Source organism: Gossypium arboreum, chromosome 4 (assembly GCF_025698485.1).
Source record: "Gossypium arboreum isolate Shixiya-1 chromosome 4, ASM2569848v2, whole genome shotgun sequence".
Taxonomy (NCBI): domain Eukaryota; kingdom Viridiplantae; phylum Streptophyta; class Magnoliopsida; order Malvales; family Malvaceae; genus Gossypium; species Gossypium arboreum.
This window is the reverse complement of record NC_069073.1, coordinates 121,134,967-121,151,106: the sequence shown is the minus strand read 5'-3', so window position 1 is coordinate 121,151,106 and position 16,140 is coordinate 121,134,967. Positions and strand designations below refer to the sequence as shown.

The 16,140-nt window shown below is 32.4% G+C and overlaps 2 protein-coding genes across 3 annotated transcripts; both read right to left on the bottom strand.

Annotated features, from left to right (window-relative positions):
- Nucleotides 1-4,442: 4,442 nt before the first annotated feature.
- On the bottom strand, nt 4,443-5,421 carry LOC108459130 (uncharacterized). Its single transcript, XM_017758491.2, has one exon. The coding sequence runs from the start codon at nt 5,321-5,323 to the stop codon at nt 4,535-4,537; it is 789 nt and encodes a 262-aa protein (XP_017613980.2). The 5' UTR covers nt 5,324-5,421; the 3' UTR covers nt 4,443-4,534.
- Nucleotides 5,422-9,579: 4,158 nt separating this feature from the next.
- Nucleotides 9,580-15,539, bottom strand: LOC108460456 (uncharacterized). Of its 2 annotated transcripts, XR_001867552.2 has the most exons (3): nt 15,286-15,539; nt 12,149-14,262; nt 9,580-10,887 (listed from the first exon to the last, which is right to left on the bottom strand). XR_001867552.2 is itself a non-coding variant. In XM_017759956.2 (2 exons), the coding sequence occupies exon 2, from the start codon at nt 14,247-14,249 to the stop codon at nt 12,303-12,305; it is 1,947 nt and encodes a 648-aa protein (XP_017615445.1). In that variant the 5' UTR covers nt 14,250-14,262; nt 15,286-15,539; the 3' UTR covers nt 11,882-12,302. The 2 variants fall into 2 exon arrangements, 1 of the variants encoding a protein (XP_017615445.1); XM_017759956.2 differs by lacking the exon at nt 9,580-10,887 and having other exon boundaries at nt 11,882-14,262.
- Between the last annotated feature and the right edge of the window lie 601 nt (nt 15,540-16,140).

Sequence of the window (16,140 nt, the reverse complement as noted above, 5' to 3'; positions counted from 1 at the left end):
TTGTTCCAACACCGCGATTTTACATGAAGCATTATTTCCCATCAAAACAACACCTTCAGACATCGTTTCATAAGTTGTAAACCAATCCCGATTGGGACTCATGTGGAAGGTGCAAATGAATCAAGTATCCACTCTCGCTTACTTTAGAATCATTGATGAAGCAACTAGAAGTTCACCATCGCCGTAGTCTTCTACAACATCACTTCACCGAATTTTCTCGTCGTTTTCCTTTTGATTCGCAGCCTCCCTTTTAATCTTATTTTGTAGCTTATAGCACTCAGATTTAATGTGCCCTTTCTTCTTGCGAAGTTGCAAGTTTTACCTCGCTTGAAGATTTCGATCTACCCTTAGATTTACCACGAGGATTCCGCCTCGTGTTCTACCACGATCATCATCAACATTCCGGTCTTGTCTCCCACGAATAATGAGACCCTCTCCCGAGAGTTGGGTTTAACCACAAGATGCTTCATCTTATCATACGAGGTTAAAGAATCATAAACCTCATCAACTGTGAGAGACTCGCGGCTATATAAAATCGTGTCTCTAAAGGTTGAATAAGACGGGCAACGAACAAAGTAGAATCAACCCTAGATCTTCCTTATCATCGAACCTCCATGGCCTCCAAGTTTGAGAGAATTTCTTTAAACACTGCTAAGTGTTCGTGTACGACGCACCTTCCTCCAAACGATGAGCATAAAGACGCCGCTTCATATGCAACTTGCTTGTTAGAGTTTTCGACATACATATTTGTTCTAGCCTCTTCCATAATGCAATGGCGCTTTTCTTTTCATCACATCCTGCAAAATTTCGTTGGACAAATGCGATGTAATTGTGTTAATGCCTTTCGATCCTTACGCTTCTTCTCTTCATATGTTAATGTCGAAGGCATCTTATCTATCCTAGCAGGGCATCCTCTAGATCCATCTGCAAGAACCGCTTGCATCTTAATTTGCCTACAACGCAAATCGGTGTTGCGATCCAACAATGAATTTCATACTTCAAAGACGCCATTACCGTGATCGAGATGAATAACCCTAAAGCTCGACACCAATTTGTGAAAAATAAAATAGAATAAAATAAATAAAAATAAAGAACACATAAATTTTACGTGGAAACCCTTTCGAAAAAAAACCACAGGCGAGAGAGAAGAAAATTCACTATGTCGAAAATTTTTTACTCAAATACAAGAGGAATAGACTATGTCTATTTATAGGCTTGCAAAGCCATATTCTAGTAGGATTGAAACACCTTATCCTAATCAATATAAAATAGATGGAGTTTAATAAGGTTTAAAACCTTATTCTAAAATAAAATAAAAGAAGTCTAGTTCTATATGGATTTTACTTTTATTTTATTTTCCATCGTATTTTATTTAAATAAGAATTTGGGTACCACATCATACAATTTTTACCCACCAAGCTTTTAAAATTTTCTAGTATCTTTTAATTTTTTAAAATAACTACTTAATAAAAAGATTTTTCATTTTATTATTTTAATTTTTTCAAAATTAAAGCTACAATCAAAATCAAACATTATTCATCACTTTTAAGTATTGAACCAAATAAGTAACCCAACCATTAAATAACCTTAAACCAACTAATTATAACTCGAATAAATATGAAAAAGAACCACGTGTTTATATAAGACAAGAATCCAGCTCGAGATCTCAAACTTCTCAATTTAAAAAATGCAATAAAAGGATTGCGAGTTAACATCATAGTCTAAAGTTCCTTTTAACTAAAAAAAAAATCAATTATCTAACATTGATGTTGGAGTTTTTTAATTTCGCAAGCGAGATTAAAACCTAATATATATTTTATTTATTTTCTTTTAAATATCAATTAAAAGGAAGCAATTTCTTAATTGAATTTAATAAAAATTGTCAAGATATTAAGGGTAAACTATTAAAATAGTTACTTTTGTTTTATTTAGGTTACATTTTAGTCACTTATATTTAAAATGCTACGTTTTAGTAATTTAAGTTATTGTGTTGTGACATTTTAGTCACTAAGTGTTAATTGCTATTAACGGTATAACGGTAAGCTAACGTGACATGTTAAATCATCATTTCAAATAAAAATTTTAGGTTAAATTATACAATTGGTCCCTATATTTTTTTCATTTTGAGCAATTTGATTTCTTTCATTTACGTTAAAAGAGATGAAGAATGGAGAAAAATAGAGAGAGAAGCAGAAGAGAATGAAAAAAAAAAAGAAGAAAAAATTTAAAGAACATAAAAAAATTTGCTCCAAATGAAAAAAAAATACAAGGACTAATTGTATAATTTAACCTAAAATTTTTATTTGAAATGATGATTTAACGTGTCACGTCAGCTTACCGTTATACTGTTAACGATAATTAACGGCTCAGTGACTAAAATGTTATAACACATTAACGTAAGTGACTAAAACATAACATTTCAAACATAAGTGACTAAAATGTAACCCGAGGGAAACAAAAGGGACTATTTTAGTAGTTTACCCATATATTAAATAATTATCATAATATATACCATATATATCTATATAAGATAATTATTATTAGTTCCACAAATTAGTTTAAAATAAATTAATTATATCCTTATATTGTATTTAAAAATAAAAATAAATGACACATTTTTAACTCACTTAGGAAGTCAAGAGCTGCCAAATGAAAATCCCAAAAAAAATACACATCAAAATTTATGCCATGCAAATTAGAGATGACATTGGGTTGTTTTAGTAACATTAAAATTTTTAAATAAAATTATCATTGAATATTTATTATTGAAAATCCAAGTAAGTGAAATTTATTTTATAGAATTTGTATTTTATAAATAAGGGACGGTTTTCAAAATAAATTTAAAATTTTGAATTCATTATCTGCATAAATAAGGGCGGAGTTAGAATTTTTTTTTAGGAGACCTAAATAAAGTTATATATTTTCATAATAATAAAAGTGAAATTTCATCATTTTAATAGTCTATATCTTTATAATTTTTAAAAGATTAAATTATTTTTTTATTTTTGAAGTAAAATATAATTTTATCATATACTAAATTAAAAATTTTAAAATTATAAAAAACTAAAGTTAAAAATTATATTTTAAGGTAGCGTCGTGCATAAATAATCAATATTCACATCCATTATAATATTTAAATTTAATTATCTAAATTCATATTATTCAAATTTTCAGTATTATAAATAATGATTAAAGGCCCATAAAATAAAGTTGGTATCAAAAAATTTCAAAGAAGCCAATTACATGCAGTTCAATGGACGGCAATGATGACCACGACCACGACGGAGGAATCCATTTACACCACTTTCGTTTAATTTTATATAACTAATATTTTATCGATTTAATTATTATATTTAATATTCTATTTATACATGTAATGTATGTCAAATTTGAAGTAAATTAAAAAATTAATTATTTGTTTTATATAAAATTTAGAATAATTTAATAAATATTTATATATATAATATTTTAGATCGCTACAATAGAGATATAAAATCGGTTCAAAATTTTATATGTATGACAAAAATAATTATATTTAAAAATAAAATAATTAAATTATTAAAATATTAATCGTAAAAAGACGAAATGGTGAATCTTTCTCCATAATAATAATACCGTGTAAAACCATAGTTTTACACTCTTTCATATATTTCTGTACAATTAATATTTTAACGGTTCATTGAATTTATCGATATAAATCCTTATCACGCATGTAAAATTTTGAACTGGTTTAATATATTTATTATATCGACCTAAAAAAATATATATTGATATTTATTAGAATTATTTAATTTATGTCAAATTTGACATGTATAATATATACTAGAAATTGTATTACGACTTATGCATGTAAAACTACAAATTCAAAATACAAATGTATATTTAAAATAACATACAATAAGTAATGAAACATATAATTTGAAACTAATTAATAATAACACATGGAATATGTATGTTATTAAAACGAAAAAATATATTAAATTACTTATCATGGTGTTGTCATCGGTCTTGAGTCGGTGTCGAATTAACTCGTGACAACAACTCGACTAAATACATTATTAATATATACAACTGATGGAGGTAATAAAATGTGCATAATAAAATTAAAATGTATAAAAATATTAGAACAAAATTTAAGTTTAATAAAGTAACGTTTTTATTAATGCAATTGGCGTGGGTTCAAATCTCACAATATACATAATTTTATTGGTTTTTCTTAAAATGAAATACTAAAATACCCTTAAATAATAATATTATTTATTTTAATTACAGATAGATATTCTCGTAAACTTTCTGACTAAGACTAAAATAACCTTAAATAATATTACTTATTTTAATTATGGTGAGGCATTAAAGTAAATTATTAACCGAGTTGGGCCACTCGATTAAGTGTAACACCAATATAACTGATACTAATAATAATTATAATAATAAACAACAAATTTGTTTATCGTTTTAAGATCAAACAGCAATTTTCTGCAAATCAAAGAAGAAAATCAAACAAGAAATTACTTACCAAAAAGCAACAAAAAATTCAAAACCTTTGTGTAATGTTCTTCTTCGTCTTACGAAAAACAACCTCAGTATCCAACCCGAACCCGTCAACTTTCCTGACCCGAACCAGTTTCGATCTACGAAATAGCTTAACCAACGGTTTAACACTATACAAATCGTTGGCCGAGTACTTATCTCCTCGCCTCGATAACGATACGTGTAAAACGGCGACACCGTCGGACTTCAACGTCCGTTCGATCTCGGCGATAAATTTTTCCGGACGGAGCGCGTGATCGAACACGTTAGAGAATTCGAAATCGAACGTCTCGTCGTCGAAAGGCTGGTTATGAAAATCACCTTTGATAACGAGTGGCGGGAAAGGTACGAGATCAATACCGATCGAATCGGCGACTCCGACGCGTTTCAATGCCTCAACTTCCTGACCGACGCGAGCGCCGACGCAGAGGCACTTGGATGAATCGGCGAGGAATTTTTCGGATTTCAAATCGGCAAAAAATCGAGAGAAGACTTGGATCTTACGGTCCCAATCTCTTGTCGTCCATATTTCACGTAGTTTAGGGTTAAGAGTTTTGTTGAGTTGGCGTTGGATGTAAGTGTCGTAGGAGGTGTAACCAGGTCGGATTTTGAGGTCTTCGGTGGATGATACGAAGGCGGAATGAGGAGGACGGTTTTCCGTGACGGTGGTAGTGAGGAGTGCTTGGAAGCGGTTAGGGTGGAGGGAAATGAAGAGAAAAAGGAGGAGAAACGAAAGGGAGAGGGAAAGGATTAAGTATTTGAATGTAGGATGCTTTGTTTTAGCTGTTTCCATTTTTGCATGAAAAAAAATTCAAAAGAAAGAAAAAAAGCTGACTTTTGTTATTAAGTTTCTAATTTTCTTTATAAAAAATTCTAAAAATGGAAAAGATTTGTACTTTGTTTTCGGTGAGGGGATCTCCAATTTATTAGTATCTGAATTTGGTATTTTTTCACTTTTAGTCCTTGAGATATAGCATTTTAATATTTTCTCACGTCATTATTTAAAATAATAATAATTTTCACTAAAAATTGTTAGGTAACGACATGGTACAATCTTAGAGTATTACATTATCGCATGAATTAAAATTGAAAAAAAATTTACCAAATTCAGGGGTGTAAAAGATTGTGTGACTCGAATTCTATCACTTGTTGAAGAAATAAATACAGTGGCAAATTAAGGAGATCTTTGGGGATGAAAGGCTGTAGCCCATTAGAAATCCCCATTAAGCACAAAATTGGAACTAGGGTTGTGATCGGGGGCGTGGAGACAGAGCCCTTGCGGTACGGACCATACATCACAAGTTGAATCCATATAGAATTATTCTTCTTTTATTTGACTTTGATTAGAATAGGGTTTTTCAACCCTTAAATAGATGTAGTCTAAATTCCTCTTCTATCATTTGTTTTTCCAACATTAGTAAATTTCTCCTTATCTGCCCATAGTTTTTTTCCCTAAAGGATTTCCACGTAAAATATGTGTATTCTTACTTTTTCTTTTCTTATTGCTTTGTGATTGTTCTACCACTATTGTTGACGTTTATTATAACACAGGGATTAACGTGGACAAAAAAAAATAATTTAGGAAAATTTGTTAAGTTCAAGGACTAAAAGTTGCCTTATTCCAAACTTTAATGGGATTTTTTGGGTTAATGTACATTTCCTTGGACTTGGCAATTAAGTCCACTTTGACAAATGCAATTTTTTTGTCCATTAGGTCCATTTTAGTTCTTAAACATGGATTCATCAAATTTTTCATTTGTCAAGTTCAAAGATCGAAATAGGCATGATAGCCAAGTTCAAGTACCAAACTGGATAAAAAATAGTACAAATACCAACATAGACCTAATTTCCAAGTTCAATGACTAAAAGTTATACTAACCCAATTATTTGACAATTTTTTAGATGATAATAATTGGTGAAATTTTGCTATTAGTCCTTATTCAATACTTAAGTTGCATATTTGTTCGTTGTATTTTAAATTTGAAAGTTTAGTCTTAATTCAAATTGTAGTAGTTAAATTCGCTAATTAAATTCTACTATTTCCAAAATTTTATATGGCAAATATATTATTACTTTTGTAATGTTGTGTCAATTTGCTACTTCCAGCTGACAGTCATCTTAGTTAATGAATTTAATGACAACTACCTTGCTCCCCTCAAATGAAAAATTTATTTTTAATCTCCTAATAAATAATAGAATTAAAAGTTATGATGTGATAAAATTTCACTTCAGCTCCCTAGAAATGAAAATTTTTCTATATAATCCTTTCGAAGAACTACTTATAGTTCTTTCTCAACCTTTAAATAGTAGGATAATGCGTTTCAGCACACTCGAACCCACGACCTCCTACATTGGCAACAATGCCGATGCTAATCGAGTTAAGACTCAATCGACCCTTAAATTTGATTTTTAATATTGATTTAAAATAAAAAGGATATTATAAATGGAATTAAATTTGCACCATAAGCTTGCACTTTGTCATAGTGCATGGTAGTGCAGATGACTATTTAATTTGAAACATTAACAGTTGCTCTCACTCATGATATAGACCAAGAGCGAATTATTGAAAAGGTTGAATTTAATTTAATTAAATGTATAATATATAATAATTATACCTTAAAAATAATTTTATTTTAACGAAATACTGAATATAGTAAAAGAAAATAAATAGAAATATATTTGAAGTTAGAAATTTTAACAGCTTAGTAAATTTGTAAATAAATAAGTTAATTAATGAAGTCTTAACTCGATTAGTATTGACATTGTTGTCAGTGCACGAGGTCGTGGATTCGAGTGTATTGAAGCGCATTATCCTCTCATGTAAAGATCGTGGAGGGGCTATGAGTAATTCTAAGTATTACATCAAAAATAGCATATATGATAAAAACCTACAACGAGATTAATATTAAAAAAAATACAAATTTTTTTTAAAATAATAGTGGGTTTAGTTTATTATTTTTTTGTTATTTTTAGTAGTGTTATGGCATATACATAGGATTTGTAGAAGTAAAGGTACCTCCATATTTATTGAGAACAGTTGTTAGAAGAATTCATCATGACAAAGCATTGTGATAGTACTCATAAGATTGGACTATGAGATGAGGAAGATGATTGATCATCTGAGACCTTGTTTTTGCGCATTACTAATACAACAAGTCTTTTGGACTTTTAGTAATAGTTTATTGATTATTCGAATTTGTCGTTAGGTTAGTCTAATGATGACGGAGCTCAAATACAGTTTTTGAGCTCAAATAAGCTTACCAGTATTACGGTTACTTTTAATTTTATCACTCTCTATTAAATTTTGTAGATAATAATATTTAAACAAAAGTTTATAGTATTTTATTTGTTGTTTGTATTATATATCATGTCTATAAATTACTATATTTTATTATTCCTATTAATGATAATATTTTTTAAAAATTTAATATAAAAATTTCTACCATATACAAGATTGTTAATTTTTGAAATGGGCCAATTTTGAATTTTTTAATTAATTTAACCTACCAATCAAATTTATTCATCCTAACAAGAGGTATGCTTTTTAAAATACTGAAAATGAAACATTTTCATCTTTTATCTATATTGTTATTTAAATCCAAAATTCGGACTCCTAGATAATGTCACGAGCAACTCAACATTCACTTGTTTAAGAAAATTACTGAAATATCCTTTCATAACTAAAATAAATTATATTAATACAATGATACTTCTTTCCTTTTAATTAAATAAATTAATAAAAAATTAAATATTAAACTTCTTTACCACTTCAACCAAAAATTTAATATAACATTTTCATACATTTCAATCCTATAACAAAAAGGTTTCACCCACATTGTTGATATTTATATAGATAAATTTGTCGATTAAGATTATGTCACATTAAATACTCAACAAAAATGAAAATATCATAATAAACAATTGAAATAGAAATAATATTCTTAATCTAATATTATGAAATTTTAAATATTATATATGTTATTATTAATTTCAAACATTACATTTTATTACTTATTATATGTTATTATATATGGGCTTCCACACATACGCTCATCATAAAATTTAAGAGAAAACCATACAAATACATGAAAAGAATACTAAAAAATTCGAGAAGCACTCAATTGACTCCTAGTAACATAGAAAAAAGTCCACTTGAAAATTTTCCAATATTTGTATAGTAGATCAAAATTGGCAATACTAATTACCAAATTATACATGTCAATGATGATTGCATTGGACAATTTGGATAAGTAAATCCATGCCTATATATAATCCATGCAATATATTTCAAACATTAGGTAGAAACAATCAAATAAAAAAAAAAACTTGAATAAAATCACCAAAGTACAAAAAAAGAGACATTACTAGGACAAATTACTAGGATTTACATTCTTAATACCTCCTAAAAGTAAGATTTCTATCAAAATATCATAAAACAATATTAAAAAAAAAAATTCCCAAAAAAAATAACACCAAGTATAATAACTTCAAGCATGGACATCATTAGATACAACAATGATTATATATATAATGAAGTGCCCTTTCTCATCAATGCAAATACATATACACGGATAGGAAAACCAATAGATCCAATATGCTACATTGGTTTACTTCAAAAATAGGGAAAAGACATAAAACATGATCTATACGAGTGAGAATCTTTACATTAATACATCAAAATATTGGCCTTCTCAAGCTTAATTCCAACATAAATACGACAAAACGACATCGTTGCCAACAATACAAAACCCGAATCAACCCAAAATTCTCTTCCTAGCTCAATACAGAATGCAGCAGCCAGCCATAACTTCAAGAATAAGAACAAAAGAAAAAACTCCAACCCTTTCCAATTTGATGGATGTAAAGTGCTTAAACAGAAAACTGGGGAATATGCATGTCAATTCAACATGATGTTACAATTTCCATATAGCTGATCAATGTCTATTCTAAGCAAACATATCAATTACAAGCGTATACAAGCATGAACAAGCATGTATGTTACATAGTCGGTTACAGTTGAATCGGCAATCCTATGTTACAATTTGCATATAGCTTATCAATGACTATGCTAACATACATATTACAAGTATATACAAAGCATGAACAGTGCTTACACAGAAACTGGGGCGCATGTATCAATGGTTACAGCTGGATCAGTGGCACTATGTTACAATTTGCATATAGCTCATCTATGACTACTATGCTAACATATATATTACAAATATATACAAAGCATGAACAAGTGCTTACACAGAAACTGGAGAGCATGTATATTACTTCGATTGTTACCACTGGATCAGCGACACTAACATTATGTTACAAATTCCATCTAGATCATCTATGCCTATTCTAAGCAAACATATCATATTACAAGTATACACAAGCATGAACCAGTGCTTACACAAAACCTGGAGAACATAGCGAACATATCAATTACAAGTATATACAAGCATAAACAAGTGCTTACAGAAAAAGGGAGCATGTATGTTACATCAACGGTTACAAGGATCAGCAAACCTATGTTACAATTCGCATCAAGCTCATCTATGCCCCTATTACAAACTAACATATCGATTACAAGTATATACAAGCATGAACAAGTGCTGGGGAGCATTTATGTTACATCCATGGTTACAGCTGAATCAGAAACACTATGTTACAATTTGTATCTAGCTCATCTATGGCTATTATAAATTAACATATTGATTACAAGTATATACAAGCATGAACAAGTGCTTACACAAAAACTGGGAAGTATGTATGTTACATCAACAGCGAACCTATGCTACAATTTGCATCTAAGCTCATCTATGCCCATTCTAAGCTAACATATTGATTACAAGTGTATACAAGCATGAACAAGTGCTTAAACAGAAACCGGGGAGTATGCATGTTACATCAATGGTTACAGTTGGATAGGTGATCCTATGTTACAATTTGCATCTAGCTCATCTATGCCTATTCTACACTAACAAATCAATTACAAGTGTATACATAGCACGAACAAGTGTTGGCCTCGATTCTGTACAAAACGCCTCTAAGACTAATTAGAAAGCCAAATTTAATCATACAAACAATGAAAGAGGCCACATTACAAGATATGGACCTAATAAACAGATCGAACTTTACAAGACAAAAATGCTTTACAAGTAGACTGTATTGTAAGTAGTGATTGTAATGCACACATCACCAACATTCCAGTTCATGGATTCAGTTGGATTTACTTTCTTTCCAGATGTTACAGTTTCTTAGCAGTGCTCATAAAATATATATATATTTTGCACACTTGAAAGGGAAGCGAACGAAGCCAGCATTCTAACACATCTTCCTCAACAAAGAGTTTCCCCATTTGACTCCCTGGATGTGATGATAAAAAGAAACCCCTATGTCAATAGACATTAAAGAGGAAAAGAAGAAAAGAAAATGAAAAAGGCAGACACCACCCAGAAGCTACCCGCATTACTCACTAACAGTACGAGAATCACATCATATTTTAATAGTAAATAAAGCCTAATGAGACTAGTAGTCCTACAGGCATGACCCTCATATCTATGAAAGAACCAGTTGAAATAGATGATGAGTCACATAGGTACAGCTCACAATAAATATGAGCATGTAGAACCTCTTTAAGAATCGGGCACTAAAACTGGAAATTATAGCATTCTAGGTAAAATATTGTTTTGAAATGAGCCGTCTTAGAGGATAACTTTACCATACAGTTCAAAACTTCAGAACTAAAAAATGACAAAGAAAAGGAAAAAAGGGATGACAGGAAAATGATGAGTTAGAGGAAAATGGTATACTCAGGCAATCCTTCATTATTGGTGCTCTAACACAAATTCCCTCTGAGCTAAACATTCAAAAACATACACAAGACTAGATTGCAACAGAATGACTCTGTATGAGGAAGAAGTAAAACTCTCTAACATATAGCATAACCCACCAAAAATCAAGGTTCAAACATTTGAAAGAGGCAAAGGGAAAATCATGTGATGATATTGATAATGTATAACATGTATTACAATGTTCAGCAAAGTTCAATTGAAAAAGAAGATAGTGTGCATAAAGAAAATGAACAACTAAAGAACAAAATGAGGACGTAACCAGAAAACATCATGATGCAAGATTGACAGAGCAAGATGAAAGTGAAAAAGGAGATGAACATCATTCTCACACCATATAAGGTTTATGCCAAGCAAACTTCCTGACCTATGAACCCTCCTCACCTCTAACCCCTATAAAAAGATGTTCAGATAGACCACAGGCTAGAAATATTTCTTATCAATCAGGAATAAACATATCACAAGAATATTTTTAAAGCGTAAATCACAACATCATATGAACAACAACATTTTCTAAGTATCGTGATCACAAGCCAAGTAAGCATTCCCTCGAATATAGTGTTTTGCAGATAATTATAAACCCAATGTTGATATTCAGATGTAGGATGTTAGGATTCCAACCCCACAAAGAATATCCACATTGAATAAAATACTATGTTTTTCCAAGTTCCAACATAGGAATACCAAGTTTTCATCTAATAGTGGTTCTTTAGAGTGCAGTAAGAAACAAAAAGGGAAGTCTATTCTTCCCCACCACCCACGCAAGTAGCACTTACTTCTTCCTTTAAGAAACGACGTTTGGCATCTGGACCAACAATCATCACAGAGAATGCTGAAATGATATAACAACCAAAGGAAGAGATACTGAGAGTGAAAACTTAATTAAAGGTCTCATAAGAAAGTGTAAAGAAGCATGCACAGCATAGTTTGTCACTCTGATGGTAGGCGTCTCTTCTTCCCATAGTCCACATCCCTTGATCGAGACCTGTGCTCTTCTTCTCGTGTTGCATGGGACCTGTTCCGAGATCTTGAAGAAGACTGTCCCCTATCCCAGTCATCATCATAATCCAGGTCACGTCCACGATGTCGATGCTCTCTATAGCTGTCTTTCTCTTCCCTGTAACGGTGTTCCCTGTGCTCCCTCTCAGGCCTGTCCGATTCCCGTTCCTTCTCATCATGATGCCTCCTCTCAGAGTTGCCTGACCACTCACGCTCAGAAGCCCGATCTTTTTCCCGAGTGGCACCGCTAGACCTTCCTTTTTCATGATTCGCATCCCCATACCCATACTCTGAAGCACCATCTTCACCACCATAACTAGACTCTCTAGTCCTGCGATCATGCTCATCTCCTCCCCACCCACCCATGTTTGTGTCAGTCCACATTCCAGAATGAGGCCCATCCATTCCAGCTACACCCATCATTCCCAACCCATTAGGTGCCATTCCACGACCAAAGAAAGCAGGATTGACATGAGGAGCAACGCCAGCTAGTCCCATTGTATTAACAGCTGGAAATGATGGAAGCATGCCCGGAAAACCAGGTCCTGGAAAACCTCCATAACCACCTCCTCGACCCATATATGTTGGATCAAACCCAGCACCCATCATACCCTGTGGATGCATCATGCCACCAGCAGGACCACCAAATGCAGGGCCTCCCGGTCCTGGTCCATAGGCCCCAGCACCATAACCACCATTTCCAACTCCAGCTGAGCTCCCAACCATGTTCTTTACACCTACACCTCCCCTTCCTCTCATTGGTCCTCCACCCCCACCTCGGTTGCCAGCTTGACCTCCCCGTCCCCAGCCACCCCTTCCATAGTTCCTACCTGCATCCCCACCTTGGTAATTCATATTACCACCTTTCCCAAAACCTTCATTTGGCCTCCTTCCTTGAGGCTGTACTTGAGGCTGGCCTTGGTCTTTGTTCATATAAGACGCTCCCATCTGCTTCAATGTTTGTGGTGAAGCAAAAGCCACAACGCAAGCTCGACCATTGAACATATAACCATTCATTCCCTCTTTACATGCAGCTGCAGATGCTGAATCATAGAACTCAACTTGACAATAGCCTTTGGATTTGCCACTAGCTCTCTCATCAAAGAACTTAATCTCCTTCACCCTTCCATATTGAGATAAAACGCTCTCAAGCTCTGCATCAGTTGTCCACCAATGTAACTCACCAACAAACAGCATTGTTGGACCATTCTCTATAGGTGGCCGAACCTGATTTTCATTCATCATAGGATGATTTACATTCATACCCATTTGATTAGGCGGAACCTGTGAAGCTCCTTGAGGACCACCAGTACCTGAATTTAGGGATTGAGCAGGGTTGTTAGCAATCTTTTGAGGCACAACAGAAGGACCAGTCCCAACCTTAGAGGATGCTGAAGTTAATCCCTGAAAACCCATATTTTTTACTTGGGTATCAAAATTTGTCTCCATAACACTGCCCCCTTGTGAACTGGCAGACCCAGATGGATAATTTCCAGATCCTATTTCTGGTCTGTTAACAGCTGGTTGCACATCTGCTTCACGATAACCGGCACTAACATTGGGGTACTTCCCTTGAACTGAAATTCCTGAGATGTTTGGTCCTTGTGAACCCCCAGCTTCACCTCTGGGTTCAGGAGCCTCATTTTTATGAGCTTGAAGCCCAATACTGCCCGTGCCTGGTTGCACTGGTGGCTCAGATCGTTGCAATTGAAGAAAACCTTCTCCAACATTAACATCATTGTAAAGGTCATCGTACTCGTCATCCTCCCCAATCATCTCTACATCTGCAAGGGCAGGTATGGTTCCACTCCCTTGATACTGTGTCTTTTGTACCCCTCCATACTCCTCATCTCCAAAATCTATTTGTTCTTCAGCCATACCCAGATAACCTCTAACAAGCCAAAAGTGGAGAAAAAAAAAAAAAAGAAGAAGAAGAAAATAATGAAGAAAAACAAGGTTATTCCTAACTTCAACATTATGAAACTGAAACCATAAGAAATGCTACTGTATAGATCTATGTCAATCATGTCAAGAATGCAAGGATTCCAGAGCAATTTTTTAATAATAATAAGCCTCTTAGTAAGGATCATTTTAGTAACATATTTCCCTAACCATATATCTTATGCATATCCACAACAAGGAAATTCAAGTAATTAAAACTCGAAGTAAAAGATAAACACCAGAGAAATGCAAAATAGAGAAAGATCTAGCAGCCAAACATCAAAACAAAGGATTAAAATTCACACAATAAAATAAGCATCAAAACGTAAACTTTAGCAACGTATTCTATCCAAATATCCCGCTACAAGCCAAAAAAAATCCAACTTGATAAATCGATAGGGGGAAAAAAACCCAAGTTGTAAAATGTTGTAGAACAGATAAATTTCAATTATCCAGTTCTAAAAGTCAAATGAGCCAACCATGATAATAAAAAAAAAAAAAAAAGGAGGAGGAAAGAATTATAAATAGAAATAAAATCAGCAAAGGGAAAGAAAATCTAAAGAAGACACACCAGTAATCAACTATGGATCATCATGATCTATTAACTATTTATTTATCTCACTCCTCCTCCACTTCTCTTCTCTTGTGCTTTGTCTTTGGCCTATTACCAAAGAATAAATAAATAAAAATCGAAAGTCGAATCGGTCGAGCCACCGGTTTCCGATTCAACAGCTTCCTACATCCAACTAAATACAATAACATAATTTTTCAAGAATAACACAAAAACAAAATAATTCATAACCACAATAATAGTACCAACACCGTAAGTTTCATCTATCATAAAGATGCATCTTTTATCATACAACGATTTTGAATTTGGCCTACATAAAATTAACAATTATCCCATTAATAAACCATAATTTATATATGTGTATATATATAGATAATTGTGGGGTAAAAACAAGAATCTAACCTTAATCTCTGAATGAAGAACAGCTGAGGGAACAGAGACGCCTGTGGCCGTTTATGAAGAAAAAAAAAAAAAAAACTAAGCGCAAGCTGATTGCCTGAGCCTGATCCAAGGAAATAATGCCCTAAGCAAAAAAAGAAAGAAAAAAAAGAAGCACTAAGGTCGAAAAAATGGCGTGCTGTAAGTGAAAAGCTCCCCCCTCAAGGCCTAAAATGCCTAGTGGATAATTTTTCGACCTTTCTATACTTTTACCAGTTGGGCTAAATTTTAAAAAATAATAATAATAAAACTAAAAATATATCATTTGGGCCGGGTTGGGTCGGTGGATGCTTGATTTTAAAAATTTTCAAATCTGAGGCTGGCCCATTTATGTCAACCCAAATGACTTGTTTTACTATTTAAAAAATAATTTTATTGTTATTTGAATTTAAATTATTTTATACATTTTTTATTTTAAATAGTATATCAGGCTGGGTTGGATCGAGTTGCAATTAAAAATTCTAGGTCCAAGCCCGACTCAAATTGGGTTGGATTATTTAGCCCATAAACACCTCTAATTTAGTATAGTTTTTTCTGTTAAATTCTATTATTGTCACTGTTTCCAAAATCTGATGCAAAAAAGCATATTATCATGTGTTTAATGGAATGTCAACCTATTATTTTCACATATTACTCACTGGATATCTAGTTAATGAATAATTTTTATTTACATCAAGATTGAATTTCCAAAATTCGGAAAGTATAGGAACCTAGAATGATCCAAGTGGATAATATGGACTAAATCTACAGTTATACACATAGTACAAGTTTAGTAATTAAATTTAAAAAAATGAATTTAATTGCTACTATTTGGGTCAA

What these genes read in the sequence shown, in the direction of transcription:
- LOC108460456 (XM_017759956.2), bottom strand. Translation starts at nt 14,249, where the DNA reads ATGGCTGAAGAACAAATAGATTTTGGAGATGAGGAGTATGGAGGGGTA.
- LOC108459130 (XM_017758491.2), bottom strand. Translation starts at nt 5,323, where the DNA reads ATGGAAACAGCTAAAACAAAGCATCCTACATTCAAATACTTAATCCTT.